Source organism: Malurus melanocephalus, unplaced genomic scaffold (assembly GCF_030028575.1).
Source record: "Malurus melanocephalus ecotype Western Australia unplaced genomic scaffold, MMel_1.1 scaffold_0, whole genome shotgun sequence".
NCBI lineage: Eukaryota > Metazoa > Chordata > Aves > Passeriformes > Maluridae > Malurus > Malurus melanocephalus.
Window position 1 is genome coordinate 3,165,168 of NW_026623232.1, and position 25,271 is coordinate 3,190,438.

General features: G+C 47.3%; 1 protein-coding gene and 1 long non-coding RNA gene across 2 annotated transcripts in view; one reads left to right on the top strand and one right to left on the bottom strand.

Annotated features, from left to right (window-relative positions):
• Positions 1-9,289: 9,289 nt before the first annotated feature.
• NFKBIA (NFKB inhibitor alpha) lies at positions 9,290-12,971 on the bottom strand. Its single transcript, XM_057366071.1, has 6 exons — positions 12,613-12,971; positions 12,182-12,290; positions 11,474-11,684; positions 10,893-10,981; positions 10,515-10,775; positions 9,290-10,031 (listed from the first exon to the last, which is right to left on the bottom strand). The coding sequence occupies exons 1-6, from the start codon at positions 12,834-12,836 to the stop codon at positions 9,984-9,986; spliced, it is 942 nt and encodes a 313-aa protein (XP_057222054.1). The 5' UTR covers positions 12,837-12,971; the 3' UTR covers positions 9,290-9,983.
• Positions 11,963-25,271, top strand: part of LOC130573613 (uncharacterized) — a 32,479-nt gene continuing 19,170 nt past the window's right edge. Inside the window, exon 1 of the long non-coding RNA XR_008965339.1 lies at positions 11,963-12,070. This is a non-coding gene — a long non-coding RNA (uncharacterized LOC130573613). The remainder of the gene's footprint in view (positions 12,071-25,271) is intronic.

A 25,271-nucleotide genomic window follows, 5' to 3' on the forward strand; every position in this document is an offset into this window, starting at 1 on the left:
TTTCTGTACTTCCCTTAGAAGAACGAAAAGGCAAAGATGATTCATGTCCCAATCCCCAGCTCAGCCTTGAAGCAGCAGTAGTGTGACTAAGGTCCTTGCTGCACCATTTCTTTCTCCATCTGATGCCGAGAAGGTCATAGCAGGGCAGATTGTGATTAAGTGGAATTTCTCAGTGTTGAAAGACGTTTGAGATTAGTCCCGGTGATTAATAAAATTACTTGGGGGCCATAGGAAAATCTGATCCTATACATTTTTTCTGAAGAGCACAAACCTTTTGAAAGTCCCGTGTGTGAAAGCTCAGAGAGCAGCATTTGCATTGGGTGCCTCTGCCAGCAAAGCTGAGCAAAGGTGAAACCCGTCATACCGCAGGGCCCCTGCCCAGCAAGAAATCCTCCTGAATTTCCACATAGCTCCGGTTACTGGAGTCCACAGCCTTTTACTTACCTTACTGCACATTGCTGGAGGAAGTCTGCTCATTTAGTRGAGCCTAAAGCACGTGAGAGAGGCCCAGTGCACAGAAACAGCCCAAATCCTGCCTGTCCCAGCAGAAATCAAAGCAGGTATGCTTGTAGCTGCTTTAACACTGCAGCTGATGGTTTTCGCAGTTCATGTTCCTCGTGGCTCTGCATGGGAGAGGACAGGTAGCAACTGTGCTCCAGGCARCTCTGCAAATATCTCTTTAAAGGCAGTCCCTGCCCTGGGGAGTTTGCAGCCCARAGATGGGGCAGAGAAGCTGTGGGGCAGAAGCTTGTGTGGGCTGTGGCTCCATGTCCTGCAGCAACATTTTGTGTCTGCTGGTTTGTGGTGCCCTAAGGGGCACATGCAACCTGCCTGGGTRAGGAGCAGCAGAGCTGGATGGGGTGGCAGTGGCTTTGCCCCMGTTACACACATGATGAACAGCAGAGATGGAGCCAGAGGTGGCCATTGTCTGACTGTGCCRCATTACTTTTGAAAACAGGTGATGTTTTACTTTCTCGTTGTCCTCAGTGGTGTTAAGGAACAGACAGAGTTCTATGCTGCAGCATAGATCACTGACTATCTGTACCTAATTTTCCTGTTGGGGACTGAGTACATTTGTACTGTTAGTATTTTAAGTGGCTAATACCACATTCAGTCAGACTCACTGCTGTTACTACAATTCCTTATTTAAATTACTGGCTGTTTGCTTTTGTAACAAAAACATCTCTTTCCCTCTCCGTCATTCCTTTGCTATTGATCAGCCTGTTCTGTCCTGTCTTCTCAAAGGGAGATTTTCTGTCAGGACATCTGCAGCCCCAGTTGGCAGAAGCTGGAAGCACAGAGCTCTTGCAGAGGAGGCCCTTTCTGGGGACTTTCAAAAGTGTGCCAGCAGCATGTCTGGCATTGTGTGTGACATCTGTGAGGTGCTGTGTAGGGACAGAGGGCCCAGCAGGCTGCCAGTTRCCAAAAGGGAGATGCACTGGGTTTGTGCAGGAGTTAGTTCATTGGGTGTATGATTAGAGCTCTGTAAGGAATGATTTAGCTATCAGCTGTAAGAGGGACAGAGACACCAGTGCAGCTGCTGCACCACACGAGAAGAATCATCCCATCTGCAGCTTGATGCAGCTCGTGCCACATACACACAGTTCAAACAATTTCTTCCTTCTGCATCGCTTGTAAGGCAGCCATGCGTGTGGAGCTCTCTCTTTTAAGCGCAGATCTTCAGATCATCTTTTGATCCTGTCTGAGTAGGAGTGGAAAAAAAACCCAACTGGTGTAGGTGGGATAAAGGCTCATGACTTTTCAGCCAGGGGAGAGGTCAGTCACTGCAGCAAAATCCATGTCAATCACAAGGCACAACAATACATTTCAGGGACCACAGGGCTAAGCATGTTCCCTGCTGAATCTTAGATATTGCAGATATTTGCATGTATCACCACTGCTTCTTTTCCTAACCTCTGCTTCATACAAAAAAAAAAAAAAAAAAAAAAAAAAAAAAAAAAAAAAAAAAAAAAAGTTAAAATGAAATTCCTTCCATGCAAAGCAGCTCCATTGCTGTGCCAGCTTTCACTTTGCCTTCTGAAGAGTTCTTGGAGGCTCAGTTCAGGGGAGGTGAGCTGCTCCATTCACTGGAGGTTAAAAGCACAAGGAGCCTCTCTGCTTTAACCCTTTAAAGGGGGCTTTTCTGCAGTGCTTGCTCTCATTTTGAAGCTGGCTTGCTTCTGAATGTCATGACTGTTTATATCCACTGCAGGATCTGTGTGCCCTGAACTCTGGATTTTCACACTCTGGTGACAGATGAGGTTAAATGGGACCATGCTCTGCACATTTCATTGATCTCACATGTCTTGTCAGCAGAATAGCTACAGACACAACATTTTTCTTATGGTTGAGATGTTGAGAAGCAATCTGTGGTGGTRTTTCACGATGAATTGCTTGCAACACCAGGGACTTGTCTCCAGGAAGAGGACACACTGAGCTGCATTTGCTTTGTTGCTGAATGAAAGCACCTGCATGGGAAATACTTAACATTCTCTGGGGGATGCACATTGGCATGACATCGTGGGTTGAATCAGTGTCCAGATATCTTCCAAGTCCTGGGCAGGACACTGGTTGGTGTCAGAATCAGCATCAGTTTACAATCCAAAAGTTGTACACCTGACACAGATTGTGTTGCAGCCCCAAAACCTTCAGCACAGAAGTGTCCAACGGATCAATTTTGAAAATTGATGAGCTGAGTTTTCTTCCTGGTATATTTAGAGCAGCCAAAAGGTGAAGTCAGTGGGTAGAAGGAATAGGTGAAGGGGGCTGGATGCAGGGAGGTTGAGAGAAAGCAGAGCCAAGCAGACCTGATGGAAGGCTGCTAGCTGTAAGGCTAAACGAAGACTTGCCCGTATGCAAGCATAAGGAGTTTAATAGCTATTATATGGATGGTAATTGGATGCAAATTTGGGGCTTGGCTTTTCAGCCCCAGGATGGAGGTATGTCCAGTTCACATGACTCAGAAAAAGAGTGGGAGAGGAAATTCTGCTATGTCGCAATCACAAAAGCTGAAGAGAAACATTTTTCAGGTGAGTGAGAAAATAAACATCTGAAGTTTCCAATGAGTAAGAAAAAAATGGAATAAATTCTTGTATTCTGAGTCTAAAGACATAATCTGTTTCACGTGGGAAGTCCTTAATATGGTTTTAGTCATAAATATTTTTTTTAAAAAATTCATTGTTTCTAACTAAAAGCAGAGCAAAACATCTGATAGGAAGAAATGGGCCACCAGGAGGGCCAGGAGTTGGACTCAATGATCCTTCCCTTCCACCTCAGCGTATTCTGTGATTCTGTGATTTCATTTGCAAAACAGAAAAAAATGGCTATTTTGAATCATTCAACTTGCTCTTAAATTTGAGAGAAGTATCAGATATCTGATATCTCCAATATCTGGAGTTACTGGCACTCGTTCCCAGGATGCTGCAGAGCATCTGTGCTCACATTTTCTACACTTACACACATGTCTTTGAAAGAAATATCTGTGGTCCTACTAGTGGCAGGGAGCTGCCATGTGATCTAATGTGACACTCTGATTTTGTACAGTGCATGGATGCAGCTGGGTCCTCAGCCTTCTGCCCCTCAGTACAGCTGTTTTTAGGGAGAGGCTTCCCAGAGCACCATGCCTAGGAAGGCTTGCTTGGTCATGGCACCTTGTGTCAGGGACTGCTCCTGGAAGGAAGCCAGCTGCCAAGTAAACKGCGTGGTTTCCCTTTTCTGCTTTGCATGGACTTCCCTGAAAAAGGAAACAGAATTATCAGTTCCTTACTTCATGAGTCCCTCAGATACAGGATTTTCTCGTGGAGGGAAGTGGGTGATCAGATCACCTTGGCAGTCAAGCAGTGTGGAGAAGAGAAACTGRAATTTATTGTCATCAGTCAGAGAGGGAAGGCAGATGTCAGTTGTGACTCCTGGGGGCAAGGCTGCACAGGCAGGAGCAAATAGAGGTCTGGGGTGGATGGACAGACAGAAGATGTTGTGTGTTTTACTAACTTTTTTTTTTTTTTTTCCTCTAGCAGCCTAATTCATGGACTGTTGGAGAGGAGGAAGAGATCAAGTATGCTGAAGGGGGTTTGAATTCCCCGCCTTGGGAGTGTTTTCCCCAAGCTATGCTTGGCACAGCCTGGGTTAAGTAGCCTCCATTCAGCTTGGGGGAGGGTTGGTTCGTTTGTTTGCTGGAGCAAAACATCTCAGAGAAGATGCTGCCAGAGGTCAGGTCTAAGTTTTTGGAAGAAATCCAGAAACATCAGCCTTGACGCACACCGGAATGGAAACCCATCCACTTAGTAAAAATGGAAAGAAAAGGGTGGTTTCACTGGCTGGGCAGCCATCCTTCACGACTTTCGGTCCTCCTCAGCTCAGTACGCATGCAGAGCTGCCACTGAGGTGTGCTGCGTCCTTTTCCCACGCAGAGAGGGAAAACATCACACGSTCCTCTCTCGCTGCAGGAGCAAACACCGGGGCCCGGCTCTCTTTTCCCACTGCTCCCTGCTCCTCGGGGGGGCTGCCTCTCACTTGACCCCTGAGCACTCCCCAGTGAGAACAAAGCGTCGCTCACTCAGTGTTCTGGAGAGCCTTGGGAAACTCCCTCCTTCAAGCTACTGAAATCCAGAAGTAATAATTAACCAGCTAAAATGTTGCACTGTAATTGTAGCTGTGTGCCCTTCAAGGAGTGCATGCATGTTAAAAATATTTGTGTTTTAAGGCTCTTTCTTGAACTATACGTTTGCTCATATTGCGCTTTCAGCTGGAGAGATGAAAAGCTTCCTTTGAAAGATGCACAGGAGAATTAATCTGAACYGGCTAAAACTGTGAATGGGAAAAGGATGTAAATTAAAGGGGTGCAGGCTTGTTCCTTCAGAGTAAGGAAGCCCCTGGAGCAGGCAGGAGGCTGCACTCCCGCAGCCGGAGAGGAAATGGAGCTCGGTGCCATGGCTTATGGCCTTGGTAACAGGGTAAAACTGCACAAAGGAGTGAGCAGGGAAAATCCCAGCTCTCTTCTGACAGGACTGGAAAGTCCTGTTTGGAAAATTGGATGAGCAGACAGTCCTGGGAAAGTCTGAGCGCTGGATCATGGCAAGGGCAGGCAGTCAAACCTCCAGGGCATCAGGGGGAGTTTCTGTTTCAACCCCTCTGGACTTAAACTTCTTGCATTATGGCCTGATAAATGTGTCAGCATTTAAAGGGAACCTTTTGTTCCTGTTAACGCTTCAGAAAAGGGACAGGGAGGTGCGAGATGCCAGAGCTGCGAGCGGCATTTGCTGGGGAAGGGCAGAGCTGTCCGGGTCACGTCAGGGGGCAGGGCTTTGCCGCTCCTCATCCCTCGGGATGCTCTGCACTTCTCAATCTTCAGCCAAGCGCTCCTGCTGGGAGGGCACCAATGCTGGAAAAAGACCCTTCCATGAACAGAGGGTAGCCATTCCTCCAGGCAGAGATTCTTCCCTGCCACCCCTACACTCTGTTTTGCAATTCTTATTTCTAGGAACAACCMGATGCTTAATTATTTTCACAGCTCAGCTTCCACAGAAAAATGATCTGTGCTGGGCCTCTGCTTGGCCCACAGTYCACTATCATTAAAGATTTCCCATTAAAAGAAATGATTCTTGTCCTCCTCCTTGGAGATCACAGTGTCTTTCCCTGTTTTTGGGTTTTTGTTATTTTTTCTAGTTTCACCTTTTCCTTTCCTCACTCAATCATCTTGCTCATCCAAATCTGAACTGAAGCTCTGGGGCAAAGTCAGCAGCAGTGAGGCTGCCAGTCTTGGGGATAGGTTAAGGGTCCTGGTGACCTCTCTGCCTTCTGGGGCATCAAGTCCTGCAGGGGCAGGCAGGTAGATGTGTCCACCAGCTGCATGCAGGACACGTGGCTGCTAAACACTGTCTGTTGGCCCCTGCCTTCACCTGTAGTCCTTCTTCATGTGTAAAATGCTAATCAGTCAATAGGGACCCCTTYGTAATGTCAAAAGTCTGAAGGGAGGAGGAAGACAGCAAGGTTAAGGCCTCTAAGTTAGACCTCTCTCCATGCAGGAAGCAGAGACACCCACATCTGTGTGTCAACCAGCTCACCCAGCCCAAGCAGTGTGCAAGGAGCACATTTGTGCTGCCCCATGACCCCATGGCAGAATGAGCAGGTGGGGAGGATGGTGAAAGCTGTCTGCTCACGGCTGCAGAGATCAGGCTGGCACTGGAGCCAGAGGGAGAGTGAAGCCTCCCTGTGCATGTGCCTAGGTGCAGGGCTGCTTTTTGCCCTTGCTTTTTACACTTTCCAAAGCTGCAGGGAATGGCAGAGAAGAGTTCTGAATTGCTGGTGGAAAAATCAGGCCCTGGGCTCTGCTGTCCAATGTCTCCACCCTGGCAAGTCTGTATTTTATCTGTTCTTGAGGAATCCAGGGCTGATGCTGAGAAGGCTGCAAGGTGCTGAAGGTGGCATCTTGGTTGTGGTTGGGGTGAAAAAGGTTTACAGTGAGCTGGAATGTGAGGAGGGTGTGGAAGGAAATGAGGAGTTTTGTTCTTCGTGTGCAATATAAGGAAGTATGGGAATATCCCTTTGGGATTATCGCCGAGATTTACAAGAATGGGCAGCAGGGAAAGGCTGGAAACAAAAGTGTAACCTCATGCTGTGTAATGTAATGACGAGTGAATGAGTTGGTGCTGCAGGTGAAGAGGGAGGGGGGGACACGTGGAAAAGGAGGAAGGGAGAAAARAACAGGCAGAGGCAGATACGAGTGCCAAGGGCAATAAAAGCAGAGGACACAGGCATGGCAGGGGCTGAGGAAAGTGAGCAGGCTCATGGAGAGAGGACCAGTTAGGAAACTAAACCTGAGCTTCACAGGACCTCAACATGCAGCAGCATGGCTGCACCTGAAGCTTGCAGAGCCGCACAGGCCAGATGGCAAAGGTGCTGGGATGGAATTTTGAGYCCTGGATCAGTGTGGGGAGGCACTGGCAGTAGAAGCAAGAACAAGCTAGTGTGYTCTGCAAATAGCAGCCATGCTGTCTGAACAAATAAAAAAGGTGGTGCTGGAAGAATAAATGCATAAGGAGCTCTTGCTCTGTGTCCTACAAATGGGACCATGCAACATATCTGCCAGAGTGCCAAGAGGACAGCATGAAGGCAGGTCATTACCAAAACCACTCTCAGAGGATCTTTCTAAAGGCCTAGGTGTGGAAAGGGCAGACAGGGTGGACATGCAGCAGTTAAGGGCACACRTTCAAAACTGGGGGTGCCAGGGGATGTCCTGCAGTGGATAATCTTCCCATATCATCACGTAAACAGACAAAGCTCTCCAGTGAGTAATCCTGCACTAGCAACGCACAAATACACAACATGTCCCAACCTATTTTGCTAACAAACATATTCTCACATTAATCTCTGTCTTCTTGCTTTACTCTGGTTCCTCTGCTTATGTTAGGTGGTTACTTTTGCATGATGGGTGGAGGCAAACAGTAGCAAAACCTGCATGTGGTATTTCAGCAATGATTTGTTTAGCTGCAAAACTTCCTCATACAGTAGAACATTTGCCTAATTTATTAAATCATTGCAGAATTCTTGTAAGCAGTGCCTTTCTAGAYACTGTTTGTCTAAATACTGCATTGGGCAGCAGAGAATATACCACTGCCTCTGAAACTACTTGRCCAGCCTGGTACTACTGATAAGTGCRTTTTTTCTCCATCCCTCTGGCCTTCAAATGAGAAGTATTTGCATTCAGATGGTATCTATTTAAATATTTGCATACCTGGTCCAGCCGTGTACACAAGGACTTTCAGTGCACTGATAGCTATAGCTGTTGAATGCCTCTGCAGGGCCTTGACAGCATTTCCAGCTCCTGTTTTGCAAGGGGAAACTGAAATGAGGAACATTGCCGTTTCCATTTCCAGCTGTGGAATCACTTGGGATTTGCTGGTGAAAAACCTGTAGCAGCAAGTGAGCAAACTCCCACAGTCACTACTCTCACAGTCACTAATCTCAGCTCAGATTTTGTGGCTGGTCAGAGTGCAGGGTGAGTTCCCAACAAGAAGGTTTTGGCAGATTCTTATCCAGTCCCACAAYTGGAAAATGCAGGTTTGCAATGCAGATGTGGCTGTGTCTGCCAGAAGGAAATTTCAGTGCAGATACCTGCGTCCTGCTCATGCAATGAGAGTAGAAGAGAAACAAAAATTACTCCAGATGACAATTTTATATTATCCTTTCCACTGTGGTCTCTGGCTCCCATGCAAATTAGGAAGCTGCGGTGTTCTTCCTTGTATCAGYGAGCCCCTTAGAGCAGATCACATGTCAGGAGCCCTTCGGGAAGAGCAGGGCAGAAAAAGGAATGGGTGTCCCTGAGCAACCTGGGGCCACAGTGTTCTCCAACAGCCTGAGCTGGGCCAGGTGCCAGCAGCACAGAATTCCCCTGGCCAACACTCTTGGCAGATTTCCATCCTGCGTCAGCAGCTCTGCTGCTCCCATCTCCATCCAGGRTGTACGGCATAAACAGGGYATGGACACCCTTTACACAACCCATCCTTTACACGGACACACAACCAGCTCAAAAATCTGTGGCTGGAAGTACTCCTGCACTGTGATGCACTGCCAGCAGATAAGTAAGTGGAGGAGAGGATTTGGGCAAAGTGATTCTGTCTGCCTGAATGCTGGAGAGAAACCGGAGGAGTAACTGAAGCGGTAAAAGCCACATCCTTCACTGCTGTGGATTGGACAGAGCTGTAGCTCCTGCAGTGGTGATGCCCCGTGCCTGAAGCTCAAGGCACGCAAGGCAGCAGCACGTGTCCTGTGTCCCGGGAGGTGTTCCCTCTTCCCACGGAAATCCCCTTTGGAAATTCCAAAGGTGTCACAGTTCAAACCGAAGCTGGGCCAGGTGATAAACAAGAGGTGAGCAGACATGGGGCTGTGCTGCAAAATTCCAGCCTCCCCTGGAAAGAGCTACAAAGTATTGGAGCTGGAACAAAAAGTGCCATGAGGGCAGGGGGGTGGGTGCTGCCAAAACCAACCTAAAAACCCCTCTCTAGTGGGCTGGCAGCCTTGTGCTGGGAGAGAGGGGGAATCCCAGCACCACAATCCGCCTGCTGCAGCGGGTGCAGGAAACAACACCTACGTYTGCTTCCAAAATTAGCTGCAGCAGAAGGGCTGAGAGCTGCAAGCTGCTTAGATGTCTTATCACTTCTGAGGTGAATCACCTAAAACCCAAGACTGTGACCCCAYTGGGCTACTAGGTGTTACATGTTTCTTAAAAAGCAAACCAGGTGGATTCCCACGATCTCAGGGAGATGGGCAATGAACCATTTCACAGACTAGGTATGGCAATTTGACTTTTTTTAATAAATACATAGCTCACATGTAACAAAATAATTAAAAACAAAGAATGTACAKTATTTACACAATATACAATTGCTAAAAAGTGTAGCAATTATGACACACATGGTGTGAAACACACTTTTCCAATGCCCACAGTTAACACTATTGCTACTTTCTCCTAAGAACCAAGAGGTCACCAGTCCCTTGGTCTCACTCCTCAACCTGGGACGCCCCACGGAGAGCAGCTGAGGTCAGTTAGTAAGGACCGCACTGCCACCAGCCCAACGCAAATTAACACGCAGAGTCTCTGAGAAGGGGTGCTGGCAGGAGTCCACCTTGCCACGGAAGGACATGTTCCCTCTAGTACTTAATGCCACAAGAAAGCTCCCTGTAATGAGCAGGTTGGATGTGCAGTCTGTTACCTTCGCAGGGCTGAGAAGATTGGCTATGTGGCTCTTTATCAAGTGGTGTGAATAATCACAGATTTGTACTGATGTTACACATCCCACTCCTGTATTTAAACACAAGGCAGATTCTGGAACTGTCCTGTTACAATTATGCGCTCCTYCTCCTTGCTGGGCAGCGTAGCATTTCCTTTCTCTTTTTTCTCTCCACACTGTGACTTTCTTTTTAAATGAAGAAAGTCAGTCCTTTTTCTATATGCATAGTCACTTCTTTTCACAGAAAACTCTGCTTTAAAAAGCTAGCTGTCGTCCTCCAATAAGGCAGTCATCATATATAAGCTACAAGAAAAAAAAAAAAAAAAGCTGTTAATGCAAAAATCTTACTTAAAGTATCATATCCACTCYGGGATAACAGCCAAATTCTGCATGCCCAGACTTCAGCTGTGTATAAATTTCTATACCAAAATGGTTACATATACCATTTAATGCAGGACCCAGAATGTTAGAAAAACAAATGCTGGGGAGGAGAAAACCACCCACTAACTTGAATTTTATTACATGAGGTCCTGCGTCAGCCACAGAACGGTGCTCAGAGAACCATGTCACATGAAGTTAACCTCCATTTCCTCATGTTATTTTTTACATTTTATTCTTACTCTATTTATATGCTTGCCCCATCAGTCATTTTGCTGATTGTCGATAGCATAATCTTCTGTATACCTATCTGTTACACTGGGGCGTGCTATCAGAGCAACACAAAAAAAAACCCTACACAGGACAGGATTTTCCTCTTCTCCTGAAAAGGTGAAAMCAGCTACTTACTTCATCCTCTGTGAGTTCAGGCTCCGATTCACTGCTCTCTTCATCCTCACTTTCTGGCAACATCTGCAGGTCAGCTGTGGTCAGCTGCTTCAGCTGTTCCTGTATGCTTGCGTTGTYTCTTCCCCATGTGAGCTGATAGGGGGAATAGCCCTGATAGGTCACTTTGTTCACGTCTGCCCCATGTTTCACCAAAAGTGACACTAGGTCTGAGTTCTGCAGGTCGACTGCCAAATGTAGTGCTGTTCTGCCATTGCAYGGCTCCTGTGTGAAAATAGCATAAGGTTTAGCATGTTAGCAGAGGCACAGCCATTGTCCCATCTGTTGATTCTTAACACTACAGAGCCCCAYTCAGTTAAATTCATGGTACACATTACATACCTGTGCATTTACATCAGCTCCCAAGGAYAGCAGATACTCAACAATAGCCAGGTATCCTTGAATAGATGCCAAATGAAGACATGTATGTCCTGAAAAACATAAAAGGGAAAACTTGAGCAAGTCTAACTCAATGCCTCATCATTACTGAAAAGTCAAGATGATAGACCAGAATGATATCTAAATTTGCAATTCATCCATGGCAAAAGGGTGTTTTTCAGAAGAGCTTTCCAGCCCCCAGTGAGTATGAATAACAGGATTGGATTTTGGAAAGATTTCTTGGAAGTTTTATTCCAGTTTTTGACTGCAATTTATTAGAACCAAAAAAAGGAGGAGCATGGCACAGGTACTCACTAAAAATGCAAAATTCAAAGCCACGAGAGACTATAATCAACAGTGAGAAGGCCTATAAGACAGTTCCCTTTTAAAGAAATCAGACACTGCTGCATGCTTTGGGCTCCTCAACTCTCAAACGGRCATAATAATCCTTCCTCTGCTTCCCCAGATGTCTTTGAGATCTACTGGAGACCATCCTACCCTCAGCACAGCAGACCAAGATCAGGTGTTGAGGTGTGTGCCCGTACCATTGTAGTTGGTTGCCTGCAGGACAGCGAGGAGATGGTGTGGCTGGCAGTGCTGCGTGAGCACGCTGACGCTCCTGAGGGAGCCCTGCTGGCAGGCAATGTGCAGGGGGGTGTTTCCTCGGAAGTCCCTGATTTCCAGGTCACATCCGGCCTTCAGAAGATGCTCAGCGATTTCGGGCTGATCAGTTATCACTGCCAGGTGAAGAGGAGTCTGCAAGTGGAAGAGCAAAAGCAGACTGTAAGTTACATCACGAACTTGGCAGCAACACTGGACAAGCAGACCTCGATCACTTGGTGATTKGTGCCACCAAATAAAAGCACGCCCCATAAACTCAGTTCTTTGTGCTTCCCAAGTTGTTGTATAGTTGCCCATTCATCTGGAAGTGATGAACTTAGGGCTCTCTGGATAAACCAACAGTCAGTTGGTATGAAGGCTATCATTAACGTCTCTATAAAGAGGGATGCAAACCATTGCATCATATTTGAAAAATGCAGGCGTCAAATGCCACTCTCTCAGGGGAGAGGAAGCACTGTACCAATACCCGCTGGAACCAGCTGGGGACTTTCCTGAATGTAGGCTTTGATTCAATTGATTCCGTAAGTTAAAACAAAAAAACTTAAAAGGACTTTTTTGGGGGAATTCCCCAGAAGGATTGTGTGGGTGTGCCAGGGGCTGATCCGGATTTGGGGCTGTCGAGGTGAAAGTACCTGGCTGAGGTTGTTCTGGAAGTTCAGGAAAGCCCGGTCACCGGCTGCCTGCTGGATCACCTCCAGGCTCAGGGCTTTTTCCTCGTGAATAATGGCCAAGTGCAGAAAACTGAAGGGGGCAAAAAAGGAATAATGAAGCGAGACGCGTTATGCCCCCGACGCCACGCTGAGCCCCGGGAGGGCGGGCAGGCCCGGCCGGGTCACGCGCGGGTGTCGCAAGCCGGGGCTTTCGGCGAGGCCGGGGCTTTCCGCGGCCGCGGGAGCCGCCTCTCCCTGGCGCCGCTCCAGGGACTTTCCGCACCCCCTCCCTTCCCTCCCGGCGCGGCCCAGCCCGGCGCCGCCCCGCCGSCAGCACATCCTGTCCCGGACCGGCCGTGCTGACATCCCCACCGTGTCCCAACCACCCGTGCCCCTCTTCGACCCCCACTTACGTGTCCCCGTCCTCCGTCAGCTGCTGCGCCCAGGCGGGCGGCTCGCGGGGCTGCAGCCGTATGTCCTCCAGCTCCTTCACCAGCTGCCGGTACTCCTCCTCCTTCATGGAGTCCAGGCCGCTGTCGTGGCGGTCGTCGAGCGGGAAGGCGCCGGGCCGCTCCTTCTTGGGGTGCTCGTAGGCATCCATGGCGGGCGGCTCGGCGGCGCGGCGGGCGCTGATCATGGCGGCGGGGCTGCGGGAGCTGCGAGTGAGCGGCGGCGGCGGCGGCGCCTCGCATATACAGCGCGGCCGGGGGATTTCTGCGGGGGAGGAGCCGCCGAGGACGGGAATTTCCAGCCACTCAAAGCCCGACCGACGGGTCCGGTCCTGTTCGCCGCCGCGGGCGCTGGCAGGGAGGGCGGAGCGGCTCGGGCCGCCCAGAAGGGGCGTCGGAGGGGAGGAAAGAGGTGGGGCCGAGAGGSAACTTGGCGTTTTTCCATGGGGGAAGTACTCGCCTCTCCGGCGTCCCCGTCGGTACTTCCCTGCCGCGCYCTGGGGGATTTCCCTGCCCTGTCCTGCCCGATCCTGAGGCTCCCGATGCCTCCTCTCCTGCGGGGGTCCCCCTGCCCCTCGGGGCCCTTGTGCTCTGCGGGGCCCCTGAAGGCCGAGGAGCGCCTCAGTGCTGGGCACTGCTGGCCCTGATTGTGCCCTGCATCCCCTACTGACACCCCGTCAGTTTCCCAAGGGGGCTGCGGGATCACAGAATAATTTTTGTTGGAAGGGTTCTATGAAAAAGACTTTGTTTTTTTTTTTTTTTTTTTTTTTGCAGCTATTGTTGGCCTGCCTGAGTGTCGGCACTTTTCCACCCCTTTGTTTACTTTCCTATGGAATGGCATTCCTTTGAACAAAAACTTAGGAGGAAATAAAGGCCAATCTAGTCCAACCCCGCTGCCATAGGCAGGGGCATCTTCAACTGGATTAGAGCCCCATCCAACCTGACCTTTAATTTTTCCAGGGATTGGGCATCCACCACCTCTCTGGGCAGTCTCTAACTGTGTTTCACTATCCTCATTGTAAAAAAAGTCTTCCTTATAGCTAATCTAAATTGACCTTCCCCTGATTTAAAACCCTTACCACTTGTCCAATAGAAACAGGCCCGGCCAAAAAGCCTGTTCCCATCTTTTTTGTAGGCTCCCTTCATGCACTGCAAGGCCACAATATGGTTTTCCCAGGTCTCCAGCCAGAAGGCCAGGCCATAAGAATCTTAACACTCTTAGAAGCTTAGAAGCACCCACGAGGTGCAGTGTAGCATGACACTTCTCTCTTCCACAGTCTGCACAAGGACAGATCTCTGAGCCTGTGAGGATCATTTTGAGGTCTGATGAGAGGGACCACCTTAGGAGTCATTAACCAGCACTTGTCTAASGATCAGGAACAAGCTTTGTAGCGAGCCCAGGGCACCAAAGTCATGCTAAAAAGTCAGGGAGTCAAACACGACCAGAGGGATGCTGAGGCTGCTACTGCATCAGTACACTGCATGTGCYCTGCTTGGCTGGGGGTGTCGCTCCCTGGGGAGATTCAGGTGTGTTGCACATGGTGGATGTTACACTGCCACGGCACTTGCAASTGTGCAGGTGTTGCCTCAGCGTTTAGAGGGTTTTGAATCTCTGCTGTGTATGTTCTCACTCTGTTGCACTGCTGTGGSATCTGTACTGTGAGAATTCTGTGCCACTCCTGCACATCCAGTTTTGGTCCAGGACTAGAAAAGCCTCTTTCAAAGGGTATATATCTGTAACAGAACAAACCTTTTAAAGAAGAAATTACATCTTCAGCCTTTATTCTTACTTTCTCTGGCCATTCCTAGTGACTCTCCTCTGCTTTCTTTCTACTGCTGTCATGACATCTGTGGGTAATAAAAACTGGATAAATGCAGGATCCCACATGGATAAAAGGCGTTGTCTGTCCACTGAGCTGACAGCACTGAATTTTTCCTTGCGAATTTTTGCTTCTGCTTCTCAGATGTAGGGGATTCCCATGAAGAATTTTTCTTCTCTTGCAGCTATTGCTGGCCTCTGAGTAACAGTGTCTGTGCTTTTTTTCCTTTTGTCATGTTCCCATGGGATGGCATCCCTTTGAAGAAGAACTTATGAGAAAATCCAAAGATGAAAGGAGGAGGCAGAGGAGAGGAAGAACGCCTGGCTTTCTGTGAGCAGATGTTCTTAATTTTCATACCAGCTGTGCCATTCYTGGACTTCTTTTCAGTGTTCACCACCTGGCCTGGGACAATCCAGTGGTGCTTTTGGGCAGGTTTAGCAAACACCACACAACTCTTTCTTTTTTAAGTTAGAGGTTATGAAAGTTTTGTGAACTTTTTGAAACAGTCCCCCCTTTTAATATAAATTGGCTGGGGAAATTTAATTAACAAATGAATCTCYTCCTATCTGCTCCTCTGCAAAAAAGGAAGGTGGGAGTTGGAAAGCAAACTCCTGCTCTGACTAGCAGGGAAATTGAGGCCAGTGAGGACTTTGCTGTCTGCAGCTGGGATTTTGCTAAGACCATTTGGACATTAAAACTCCTGTCCTAGCTGTCATGGCTGGAAACTAAGTTCAGCAAAGGGAATTCTTTGCCTCCTTCTGTAAGTGACCTCCAGCTGCTGTCACAGGACTATTTTTAGCAAGCATTTGCCAGCAACAGCGTCTTTTCAGAAGCACATGAGATGCTTTTATTTTGTGTGTCTTTTAACTTGGTGGTACTGCAGCCAGTTGTAGGTGACAGAAAGGTGATGGAAAATGTTTTCTGGATGGAAAGTCATGCTGAGACCAGCCCACTTCCTGCCCCAGGGAGATGCTGCTGCTCTGAAGCCTGGCTGTAGGCATCGTGGGAGGGTTCAGACATGGGCCAGTAACCCTGAGTATTAGGCAGCCAAAAGCACGGCTCGAGAAGGGATTTAGCCCTAAACCTGTAAGTAAAACAGCAGCCAACCGCAGATGCAGGGGCAAGTGGAACCCTCATTAACAATACAGCAAATAAAGCTGTTATCTTCTCTGTAACTCTGCACAGCTAGCACAATCATTGTACAGTATTTGCCTGAAGGGATGACACATAGAAGATAGCATAAAGCAAAGGTTTTGGACTGGTGAAGGTCATCGGTGCTGCTTTTGTACTGTTGAAGTACTGTTCTTTCTCTTTTTTTTTTCTTTAATTATCACACTCAAGCAGTTTTTACACCATTTTCTACGTGGTCCACAAGAGGAAAAAAATAGAAAGAAACAAACTCAGCTTTTTGGATATAGGGTGGAGCATATCACAACACATAGTTTCCTGTGTGGCCTCTCACCGAAGTGTTGCTGCTCTGGGAAACTCACACATGCCCCCCAGGGGATGGAGCAGCTGTGCTTATCCAGGACAGGGTCTAGCCCTGCTGAAACAGGAGCAAAGCTTCATGAACGCTGCAGTCATCTGGGCCAACCTGAACCTTCTTTGTCTGCTTGTGTATTCTAGTTTAATACCTCTGCTACATCTGCAATAATTTCAYAGGACTATTTTCTGTGCTTATCAATTTGAGAGGAGATTGACATTCTCTGCTTTTTAAATTTGGGATTGTTTTAACCRTCTCTTCTGCCTGGTCCAGCAGGCACTTCAAGGCCAAAGGACTACCTAAATGTCACTTTAACAATGTAAAAGGCTGCAACCATGGGAGGTGGTTTTGCACCTGATACCGAAGAGCTAGGTTTTGCAAAAGCCTCCTCCACTCTGGGTGCCCTGAGGACTCAATTGGCAAGGCTGTGGTGCTGCAGGGATGTGATGTTTGTTTTTATTCTACCTTGCAGAAAGCAGCTGGCAGGGCTCCTAGAAGCAGCCTCAAGTGTCTGAATACTGAAAAGGGGCAGTAGGGTTTTAATCAGTTTTAAAAGTACGTGAAGGCTTCTCGTGCTGCTTCCTCCAGCAAACACATTAAATTGTAATTTCCTGATTGCCACACTAATCATGACAACCGTCTAATACTGTTGATTTACCAGAGTTGGTCCCTCAACTTCATCCTTTTGTGATTGCTGCTGCAGATACCTATTAACTGTTTCCTCTTATTTAATCTCAAAGACTGTAYGTGGCTCCCAGTAAATGTACCAGGAAAGGTAGTTAAAAACATCCAGCAAGATCTTGGCCCAAGATGTTAAATCCAAAAGCAGTGCACATCAGTGACGTAGACCTGCTGTATGTATATGTACCTGCACATGCAGATACCCCTTGGGATAGGGCTCTGGTTTGTTKCTTCGTAAATCTATGGACTTTGCAAGTGCACGGGAAGCCAGGGAATACTTGACACTGTCATTCTGATCATATTTTGCAGTTAAAATCCACATATGTTAGTCTCCCATTTACAGCTGCTACAGAGATAAGAGCCAGGCAGCTCTAAACAATTAGTCCAGTGGTAAACAMGGAAAACGTATTTCCCTCCTGCTTTCTAATAATAATGTGAGTAACTAATCTGAAAGCTTTAAAAAGCAGCCAAATGAGAGAAAGGAAAGTTAAATCTTTAGCAAAGTCCATTTCTGTCAGCCAGGATGAGGGCCAAAGGTGTTGCATGTGCATGCCTACCTCCTCAAACCTTTTCATCAGAGATTATTATGGGGTGGTCAGATACTCCAAAAAGCAGAATGATAGATACAGTAGGAAGCATTTCTCTACCTTATATGAGCTGATATAATATCCAAGAAAATAGTGTGCAGGGTAGTTTTTGGCACATAAATCCAAGGTCCAAATTAGGACATTTGAAGTCCTATCTATGTGCCACAGACAAAAAAATAGATTTAGCTGCAGTGTCCTGACCAGAGCCTGATGGATCTAGAGTCCTGGTTGGCTACACTAGTTTGTTTTTATTTTTTGACTGCAGCTTATTTTTAGCATGTCTCAGACTGATGTATTGCATCCCTGGGAAGGTCTGTATTTCTCTGCATGAACTGTGGGCTGTTTATATATCAATTGGCTGCATTTCTGGGGATCCTGAGGGATGAGATGTACTATATAAATTTAAACTGCTTTTATTGTTATGCCTTAAGGATAAATATAAGTCAAGTAATTTGAAATTTGCTACCACTTGGAAGACAAGTTTTCTCTGGTGTCATTCCCATTTTTCATGTGGAAGCTTTGTTAAAGCATGTTGCTCAAAAAGCTTTAAGCTGAAGCTCACTGCCTGATGCAGCAAAGCTTGCTGCCACATGTGTTTCAYGTAGGAAAAAAGGAGTCTTGGGGAGGGAGAAGAGAAGTAAAGGCAGGTCTCTTGGGCTTGTTTTACTACTTTCCCTCCAGCAATAACGTTGCTCCCCATCAGTACAGCCCCCTGTGTGGTTGCAGACAGAGTGGAAGCACCTGATAGGGAAAATATTAACTGGGAGCATACTAATAATTAAAAAGGGACTTTCCCCCCTGCAGACAGCTGTGACATTTGGTAATGTTATAGTCTCTAGTTCTTCCCAGCAAGAATGAATATTGAAGATGGAGAGGGCAGAACAGTGGAACCATGCAGAAAACTAAGCTGGTGAGCATTTGGGAAGGATTGCCTGGCAGAGTGGTAGCATGGACAGCAGGCAGGGCTGTGCAAAGGGGGAGCTACTTTCCTTTCTGTTTGGATTACAGACAAAGTCAAAACTGGATCTGGATATAAACTTCTCTGTGGTACTAGATGGTATTTTGAGCAAACTAGGGGCCTTAACTGGGGCTGTCAGAGCCAGGCTGCATGTGGGCAGTGAGAGCTGTCCGTTTCAGGACATACTTTGCTCTGAACTTCTAATGCTCATGTTGCAACCCCTGTGCCTGAAATCGGGAGGGTGCAAATAATTCTGCATAAAAATAAAAAAGCCAGCACACTGCTCCTCTGTGCACAGTGGGAGCCCAGTGCAGCACACAGGCTCAGGGCAAGCCTGAATTAGAAGCTGAACTGCATGGGATTTCCCTGGGGACGGATGTGGCAAGTACAGGGGCTAATGAACTGAGTGCTGTAGCTGTGTGTCTGAGCTAGCAGGGGAGCTGCCAGGGGAGGAAGCAGGAAATACTAGACAATACTAACGGTATAACCCTGAGAGGAAAAACCCACAACAACACAAGATGAACTTTGGGCTGTGGGCTTCCTGAAAAAGCCCAGGGACTGTCAGCCAAGGGATTGTCGAGGTCAGCTCCTCCTGTGCACACCCTCTTTGGAGGAAGGCAGGCTCTCTGCTATTTACTCTCTGTTCCTTCTCCTGGTGAAAGTCCTCTGGAATCGCAAAGCCTGGCAGACTGCATGGCTCCGGGTGTGGTGACCCCAATCTGCCATCCACAAATTGCCTGAAGCTGACAACGGGCGTCACCAGCAGCTGCTGCTGAGATAGTTCTTATGAGGGGCTTGGCTTCTGGATATCTCAGCGCAAAACGCCCATCTGGGTGTTCTAGGGCTSTGCTCGGGACGTTCCCAAGGTTTTAACCTAAGTTTTTTCTGGCACAGTTTGAGCTGTGTTCAGAGCTGGATCATTGGCTGTGTCAGCAGGGAGCATGCAGCATTGCCAAGGGCTGGATGTGCCATGTCCTAGTCCAGCCCATCCTTCTAGCTGAACAAATGGCTGTTAATGAGAGTGGGGCTGCAGCACCTGGGCTAGCACAGTTATTCTCTGCAGGAGAGCAAGCTGGGAGAAAAGCTCCGGGACAGCAAAGAGCTAGACTACATTTAGAGGAGTGTTAGATGAACTCTGATTTACACACAAAGAGGCTGAAGGCAGGCTGAGAGAGGTTGATTACATCCCATGCTCTGCATGCTCCAAATATTGCCTGCAGCCGCCAAGACACAGGTTCTCTAGGCCGTTTTAATAAAATCTCGATTTTCTCACAAAGCTCTCATTCCCCTTATTTTCATGCAGCCAGTCGTTTATTCTGAGCGCGATCTCTCCCAGCGCAGGTGACGACCGGCAGTAAGTTTGGGGCCATCATCATGTGTTTGAGCCAGGAAATGAACAGTGCCATCCTGTGGTGCTGCTTCACCTCTGCTGCCCAACCGGTGGTCGGCASGTGGGTGTTCCTGCCGGTCCTGTGGTACCCAAGCTGAATGTAGAAAAGGGGAACTGGAAGGAACGCTGCATCTTACAGAGTGGGCTGRGACCAGTGGTTCATTACTGAAACTGTTTTGGGAAGGAAGAGGGAGCAGATGGAAATTGCAACACAAATTTTCCAGCCTCTAAGTAGTTTAAATTTATCTCTCTCCAAGTTTGTATCCATTTCTGGGATAATTTTTCRTTTAGCATATGCCTTTTAGGCCACTGATTTCTTTGGATTTCGTGGAAGTTATTTACTAAYTTATGGTTGTGGTGTTTCCCGCACAGAAATATCTGTCCAGGATAAGCTTGTGCCTTTCCTGGAAAGATAGTTCATGCACAGGCAGTTTTTCTGTGAACTCCTGTGCTCATTCTGTAGTGATGTCTGGAGGATGTAGCTCTGAGGACACATGGTGCTGGCCATCCCTAGACGTTCAGAATCCTGTAGGAATGGTGGAAACTAGTCCTTGAGTTCTTCCCAGACCAAATTTCTGAGCAGGCAAAAATATAACTTGCTTGGGAAAACACTGACCTCTGCTAACMTGCTTAGGGTCACAGGCTTTTATGCTTAAGTCAGGAACATTCGTGGAGGCTCTGAAACACGTTTGTGGGAAATCGAGCAAGGGAAGTGAGATAGGAAGAAGTGATTTTCTCCAAAGCATTAAAGAAAATCTKTATCAGTCCTGCTTTGAAACAAATGTTTGACAGTCACACTATTTAATTCTTCTGTCTGCATTCACAGATATTAAGCCTTTTCTCGGCTTCATCCTCTGCCTTCCAAAGCCCAGCATGCCACTATGGCCATTGCAGCTACCTCCTATGTCCTCACCTGATGGCAGTTCTTTGGCCCCARAGATCTGGGAGATAGAAGTCATCACAGTCAGTGTCCTTGTGTATCCAGGAGCCTACAGGAACTCTTGCTGCTGGAGCAGTGGTCTGCCCATTTGGGCTATCCCAGATAGTCCCAGGTGGGAAAGCTGTAACATCAGCTCTGATCTCTCTGCATTGTCAWGGTGCTGTGCAGGCAGTACCTTACCTGTGACCTTCAGCCTTAAGGACACCTGTGGGAAAACACCTCTGGTCAGGCCCTGAACCTGACCACTGCACAAGCCCTCCCGTGCAGGCATGCCCTGCTGCAGGGCAGGGGCTCAGCCTGGCTTTGGGGGAGTGGGGGGAGCTTCTCTGCGAAAGAAGGGCAAGAGGGCAGCGTAAGCAGGGTCTTAGCTCGGGGGCAAGGGTGGGGTGTGTTTATGAGGGTGGAGGAGGAAATAGCTTACTGGGCTGTTGCACTGCTGCCCTCACAGGTGGCACCCACTCAAGCRGAGTTTGGAAAGAACCGGTTTTGGCTTAGTTTAGCTCAGGTTTTTTTAAACCTGTTGGGCTGAGCTGCTGTGAGAAATCACACCACATATGATCAAGCATGCATTGGCAAAGGCAGGCGCATTTCCCAAATGGTCTCTTCCCTAAGGACCATCCAGAGGCACCAAAATGCATTGTCTTACAGGAAGGATGGAGCCCCTGGGAGGTGGGTCGGGCAGATAAAAGCCTTCTCCTTGGGAGCCCAGCTGCACATTAGTTTCAGCTGCATCATCAAAGTGAGTCATTCAATAAAAACAATTAGCTGAGGAAATATCACTAAACAGTAATAATTATCCCAACGTCCTAGCATTGACCATTTAGATGACTAAATCAACACAATCAATTGTRTTAATGAATGCTAATTCAAATCTAATAACTTTCTGGTTTATTTGATTATGTATAAAGAATTCACCTGCAGTATTTGGTCAGGATGGGGTGACAGACCAGCCAGATGTTTGGTTACCTGCCTACCCAGTGGACTCKGTGAATGTGTGGTCTCCAGCCTGCCAACAGCAGGTCCCTACTTARTCTGCAGAGCAGGAGAACAGTGCTGAGATGATGTCTAGGTAGCCTTCATCTGGGCAGGCAGCTTTTATGGACTGCAGAGGGACGCATGCCCACACAGAAGTGTGGTGAAACCTCTCAGGAGAGGCTACATTCTCCTTTCTGCCTCCTTGTCTGAAGGCTCTCACAGGCTCTCTGAATCTCCTAAACTGGATGACTGGGCAAAGTCACACAAACACCAGATATCCATGTGGTCTGCTTGGGAATGAAGAGGTGTGGAGGGAACTAATGCCTAAAACTGACAATTACAGTTTCAGTCAAGAACAAATTACACTTGTAATTCATGTTGGAAACTGACCCTTTGGCTCAGGTTTTTACTCTCTTCTCCTGCCCCCACCATTGGTACCTAGGCTCTGGAGGCACACAAGTCTTCCCAGAAGTGCCTCATGCTCTGGATGGACTGTATCATTGTTCATTTTATTATGCATGGTTTTTTTTTTTTTGTGTCTAGACATTGGTATGCTGCTTTCCACCACAATGTCTAGAAATTGTGGATGTTATGGATCCAGTGGGATTCAGCTTGGTGCTGGAATTGCCCTCATACTTCCATAAAGGTGCAGTGAGCTCCTYCATCCTCACTACCAGCACACACCCCCCTTCTTAGTCAATGCATGCAGGTTCTTGGAAGAGGTTGATTCAGAAAAGTTTGTTCTTTATCAGTATTTCAACAAAGAAATCAGCAAAAGTACCAAGAAAGCAGCCTGCCCTGAAAACTGATGYGTGCCCTACTATTTTCACATGTCTTTGAAATTGTTGTTTAGCTCTCCTTGTGCTCTGCAAATGCAGGAAGGAGTGAGTGTGTCTGGCATAGGGACGGGTGACGCATCGCATGTGTACAGCATGGTGTGCCAGGRGTGGCTAAAATCCAGCACCTCTGAGATGAGCAGCTGTCAGGCTGTGCTCATGCCTCTCGTGCTGATGSTCCATCCACTGAACCACATTTCTGCCTCAGGTGAAAAACAATGCAGGCATCAACAAGGGGAATTTCTCCGGCTGCCTGCTCTCTGTTCTCACTGCAGCACTGAAGGGTTTTCTAAGTGGGGCTAATATCCAGCTGAATCACTACAGTGTGCTGCAACAGATCTGGTTCTGTCTCCCTTGCAYTCATTATCCACAGGTCTAGCAGTGGAAACAGGAGCCACCCTGGGGAGCTGGGAGCATTTGCCATCAGCTGAGAGAGCCTGGCCGTGCTGTTGGTAGGAGAAATCCTTGTACCATAAGCACAGGGCTTCTTTGCTCGTCTGCTAGTATTAACATTCATTTTCTCTCTGAAGCAGACTTGGTTAATTTTTTTTAGGTCGTTCTGTGTAACATAATCATATTGGAGTAGAATTCTTCTGCCTAATCAAATGAAACTTCATGTAGTTAGTTTGTCCTTAGCATTTACTAATGAATGTGATTGTGAGGATTTAGTTTCTCACATGGTTAATAGGAAGGCATTTAGATAATTACAGCTGTCTAGTGTCTTTCCACTGCTAATCGCTTTTACTGCCTGGTTCATTTCCAGACCAGCAAGTGAAGCTCTGGCACAGAGTTGTGCAGGGAAGCTGCTCCTGTGGTTATGTATTGCTGTATTCCTGATATGATGGTTTGTAGGTGTGAAGTCAGTTCCCAGCTCCAACCTCAGTTTGATATGAACTTCAGAACATCAGTCGTGTGGTGATCCGGTTTTCCCACTTGTCTACACCATGCTAGGTCACAGAGTCCAACACTCCTTCCCTGACACTGGCCAACTGAAGACACTTAAAAAAGAAAAATATAATCAGACAAATATGTAATGGTCCTGCTCCTGGACTGTGCATCCAGAGCTTTAGGAGCTTTTCATGCACTTTTGTTTAGAAGCTGCAGTGAATTTCTCTAATCCCTTGCTGGATTTCGCCATGTCTTTGATCTCCATGCCGTCCTSTGACATGAAAACTGCATGAACTGAAAACTGCTGAACTGAAAACTGCACCAAAAATCCTTGSTATTTGTTTTAAAACTACTAGGTGGTATTCTAACTGAGAAAAATCAATACTTCTGTTAAGTGAAACAGGGAATGAGATTTTGTTCTTCACATTTTTAGGGTACCTGYGATGTGATTGAAGTGTCACCACCCTCTGCTGTCTCCTTTCCACGTTTCACCTAGTCCTGCTTCTCTCCTGGCTATTTTTTTCTCAAATGAGAGCCTTTCCATATCTGGTCACCTTTTACAGAACCTATCTTTTTTTTTTTCTGGCTATCTTTTTAATACAGAGTGCAAACTGTAGTTAAGGATACATAGAAAGGTAAAATGACATTTTCTGGTCAGTCCTATTGATTCTAGTAATCCTTCCTAATGTTTTGTCCACCAAGAAGCCTTGATCTCAGGTATCCATCATAGCTCTGAAATTAATTTCCTAGTAAAACCAGTTCATTTAAAAACTGTGACATGTTTAGATTTCCCGCCTCAGGTGCTGTATAGTGCATTTGTTCATGTGGAATTTAATGCAAAATCTAACTTCGTATTGCTATGCTATGAAGTATTCCTGTRCTTTTTAGCTGTAGTTTAATATTTTCTGAATAATTTTGTGTCAACTCCAGCCTTTGCTGCTTTACCCTTCACTTTTGTTTACTTTGATAATTTTTGGATGGTAGAAAACTTGGCATTGTTTTCTTTAAAGACAAGATCTGGGGGAGGAAACATGCCTGTTACACAAGCTAAGTGAAGTATGATTATGGTAATGATAATTCTCATAAACTTTTTTTTGCCATTGCTCTGTCCTTTGATGGTTATCATGTTGCTAACAAACAATTCAGCAGCTGTTTGGAGCAGTACTATCTCTTTAGGAGCTAAATGGGTCAAGGGGTTTCTGCCAGCAGGAGAGATTTCTGTACTGGTAAGATGAAGATAACCAGGAGGAAGCAATTTTTTAGCTAATATTGAATTCAAATTAGTAGCCGTGACTACTGGTTTGAGAGAGATGAGGTACCCTAAGAAATTCTAGCATCCCTCCCAGCAGTCGCTCCTCAGCTTATTATTACTGTATTTAATTTTAATTAACAAATTGTATTGTATTTTATTTTACTTTAGTTTAGTTTAGTTTAGTTTATCATTACTTCCCCCTCGTCCTTTCCTGTTTACTCCCCCAGAGTTTTAGTGCGGCATCCCTCTCGGTCCCGCTCCTCCCGCAGTGGAGGAGCAGGGGAAAAGGGGCAGAAGGGGCAGAAGGGGAAGGGGGAAGCGCCCCGGCCCCGCCGCCTCCGCCCGGCGGGAGGAGCTCGTTCGCCCGGCGCAGCGCTGCTCCCGCCGCCGCTATCCCCGCCGCTCGCCCCTTTCCTTGTGAAGCTCAAGGGAGGGCTGAGGGCGGTGCTGGGTTTCCCTCTAGTGGTGCCTGAGCCCTGCAGAAGGATGAAGTGTCCCCTCCAAGAGGCCGGCGCTGCTTGACAGGAGTGGCTGCTCACCTTTCCAGAGGAACCCGATCCATGGAGATGGAGGTTTGTCTCCGGGAGGACAGCAACGTCTGTACAGCAAAACCAACACAGCCATGTTTCCTCTGTTAGATTCCCAAGCTATGTCTTTAGGAAGGACCCTTCTTCTCTCCTTGATCATGTGAAGTCAGCGTTCTTGTTGCATTCTAGTTCGATGACAGCATTGTTTGGTGCGGTCCAAGCCTGCTGGCATTTGGCACAGCATCCATGGCGCAGCTGAAAAGCTTGTTTCCAGGAATCTCTATCT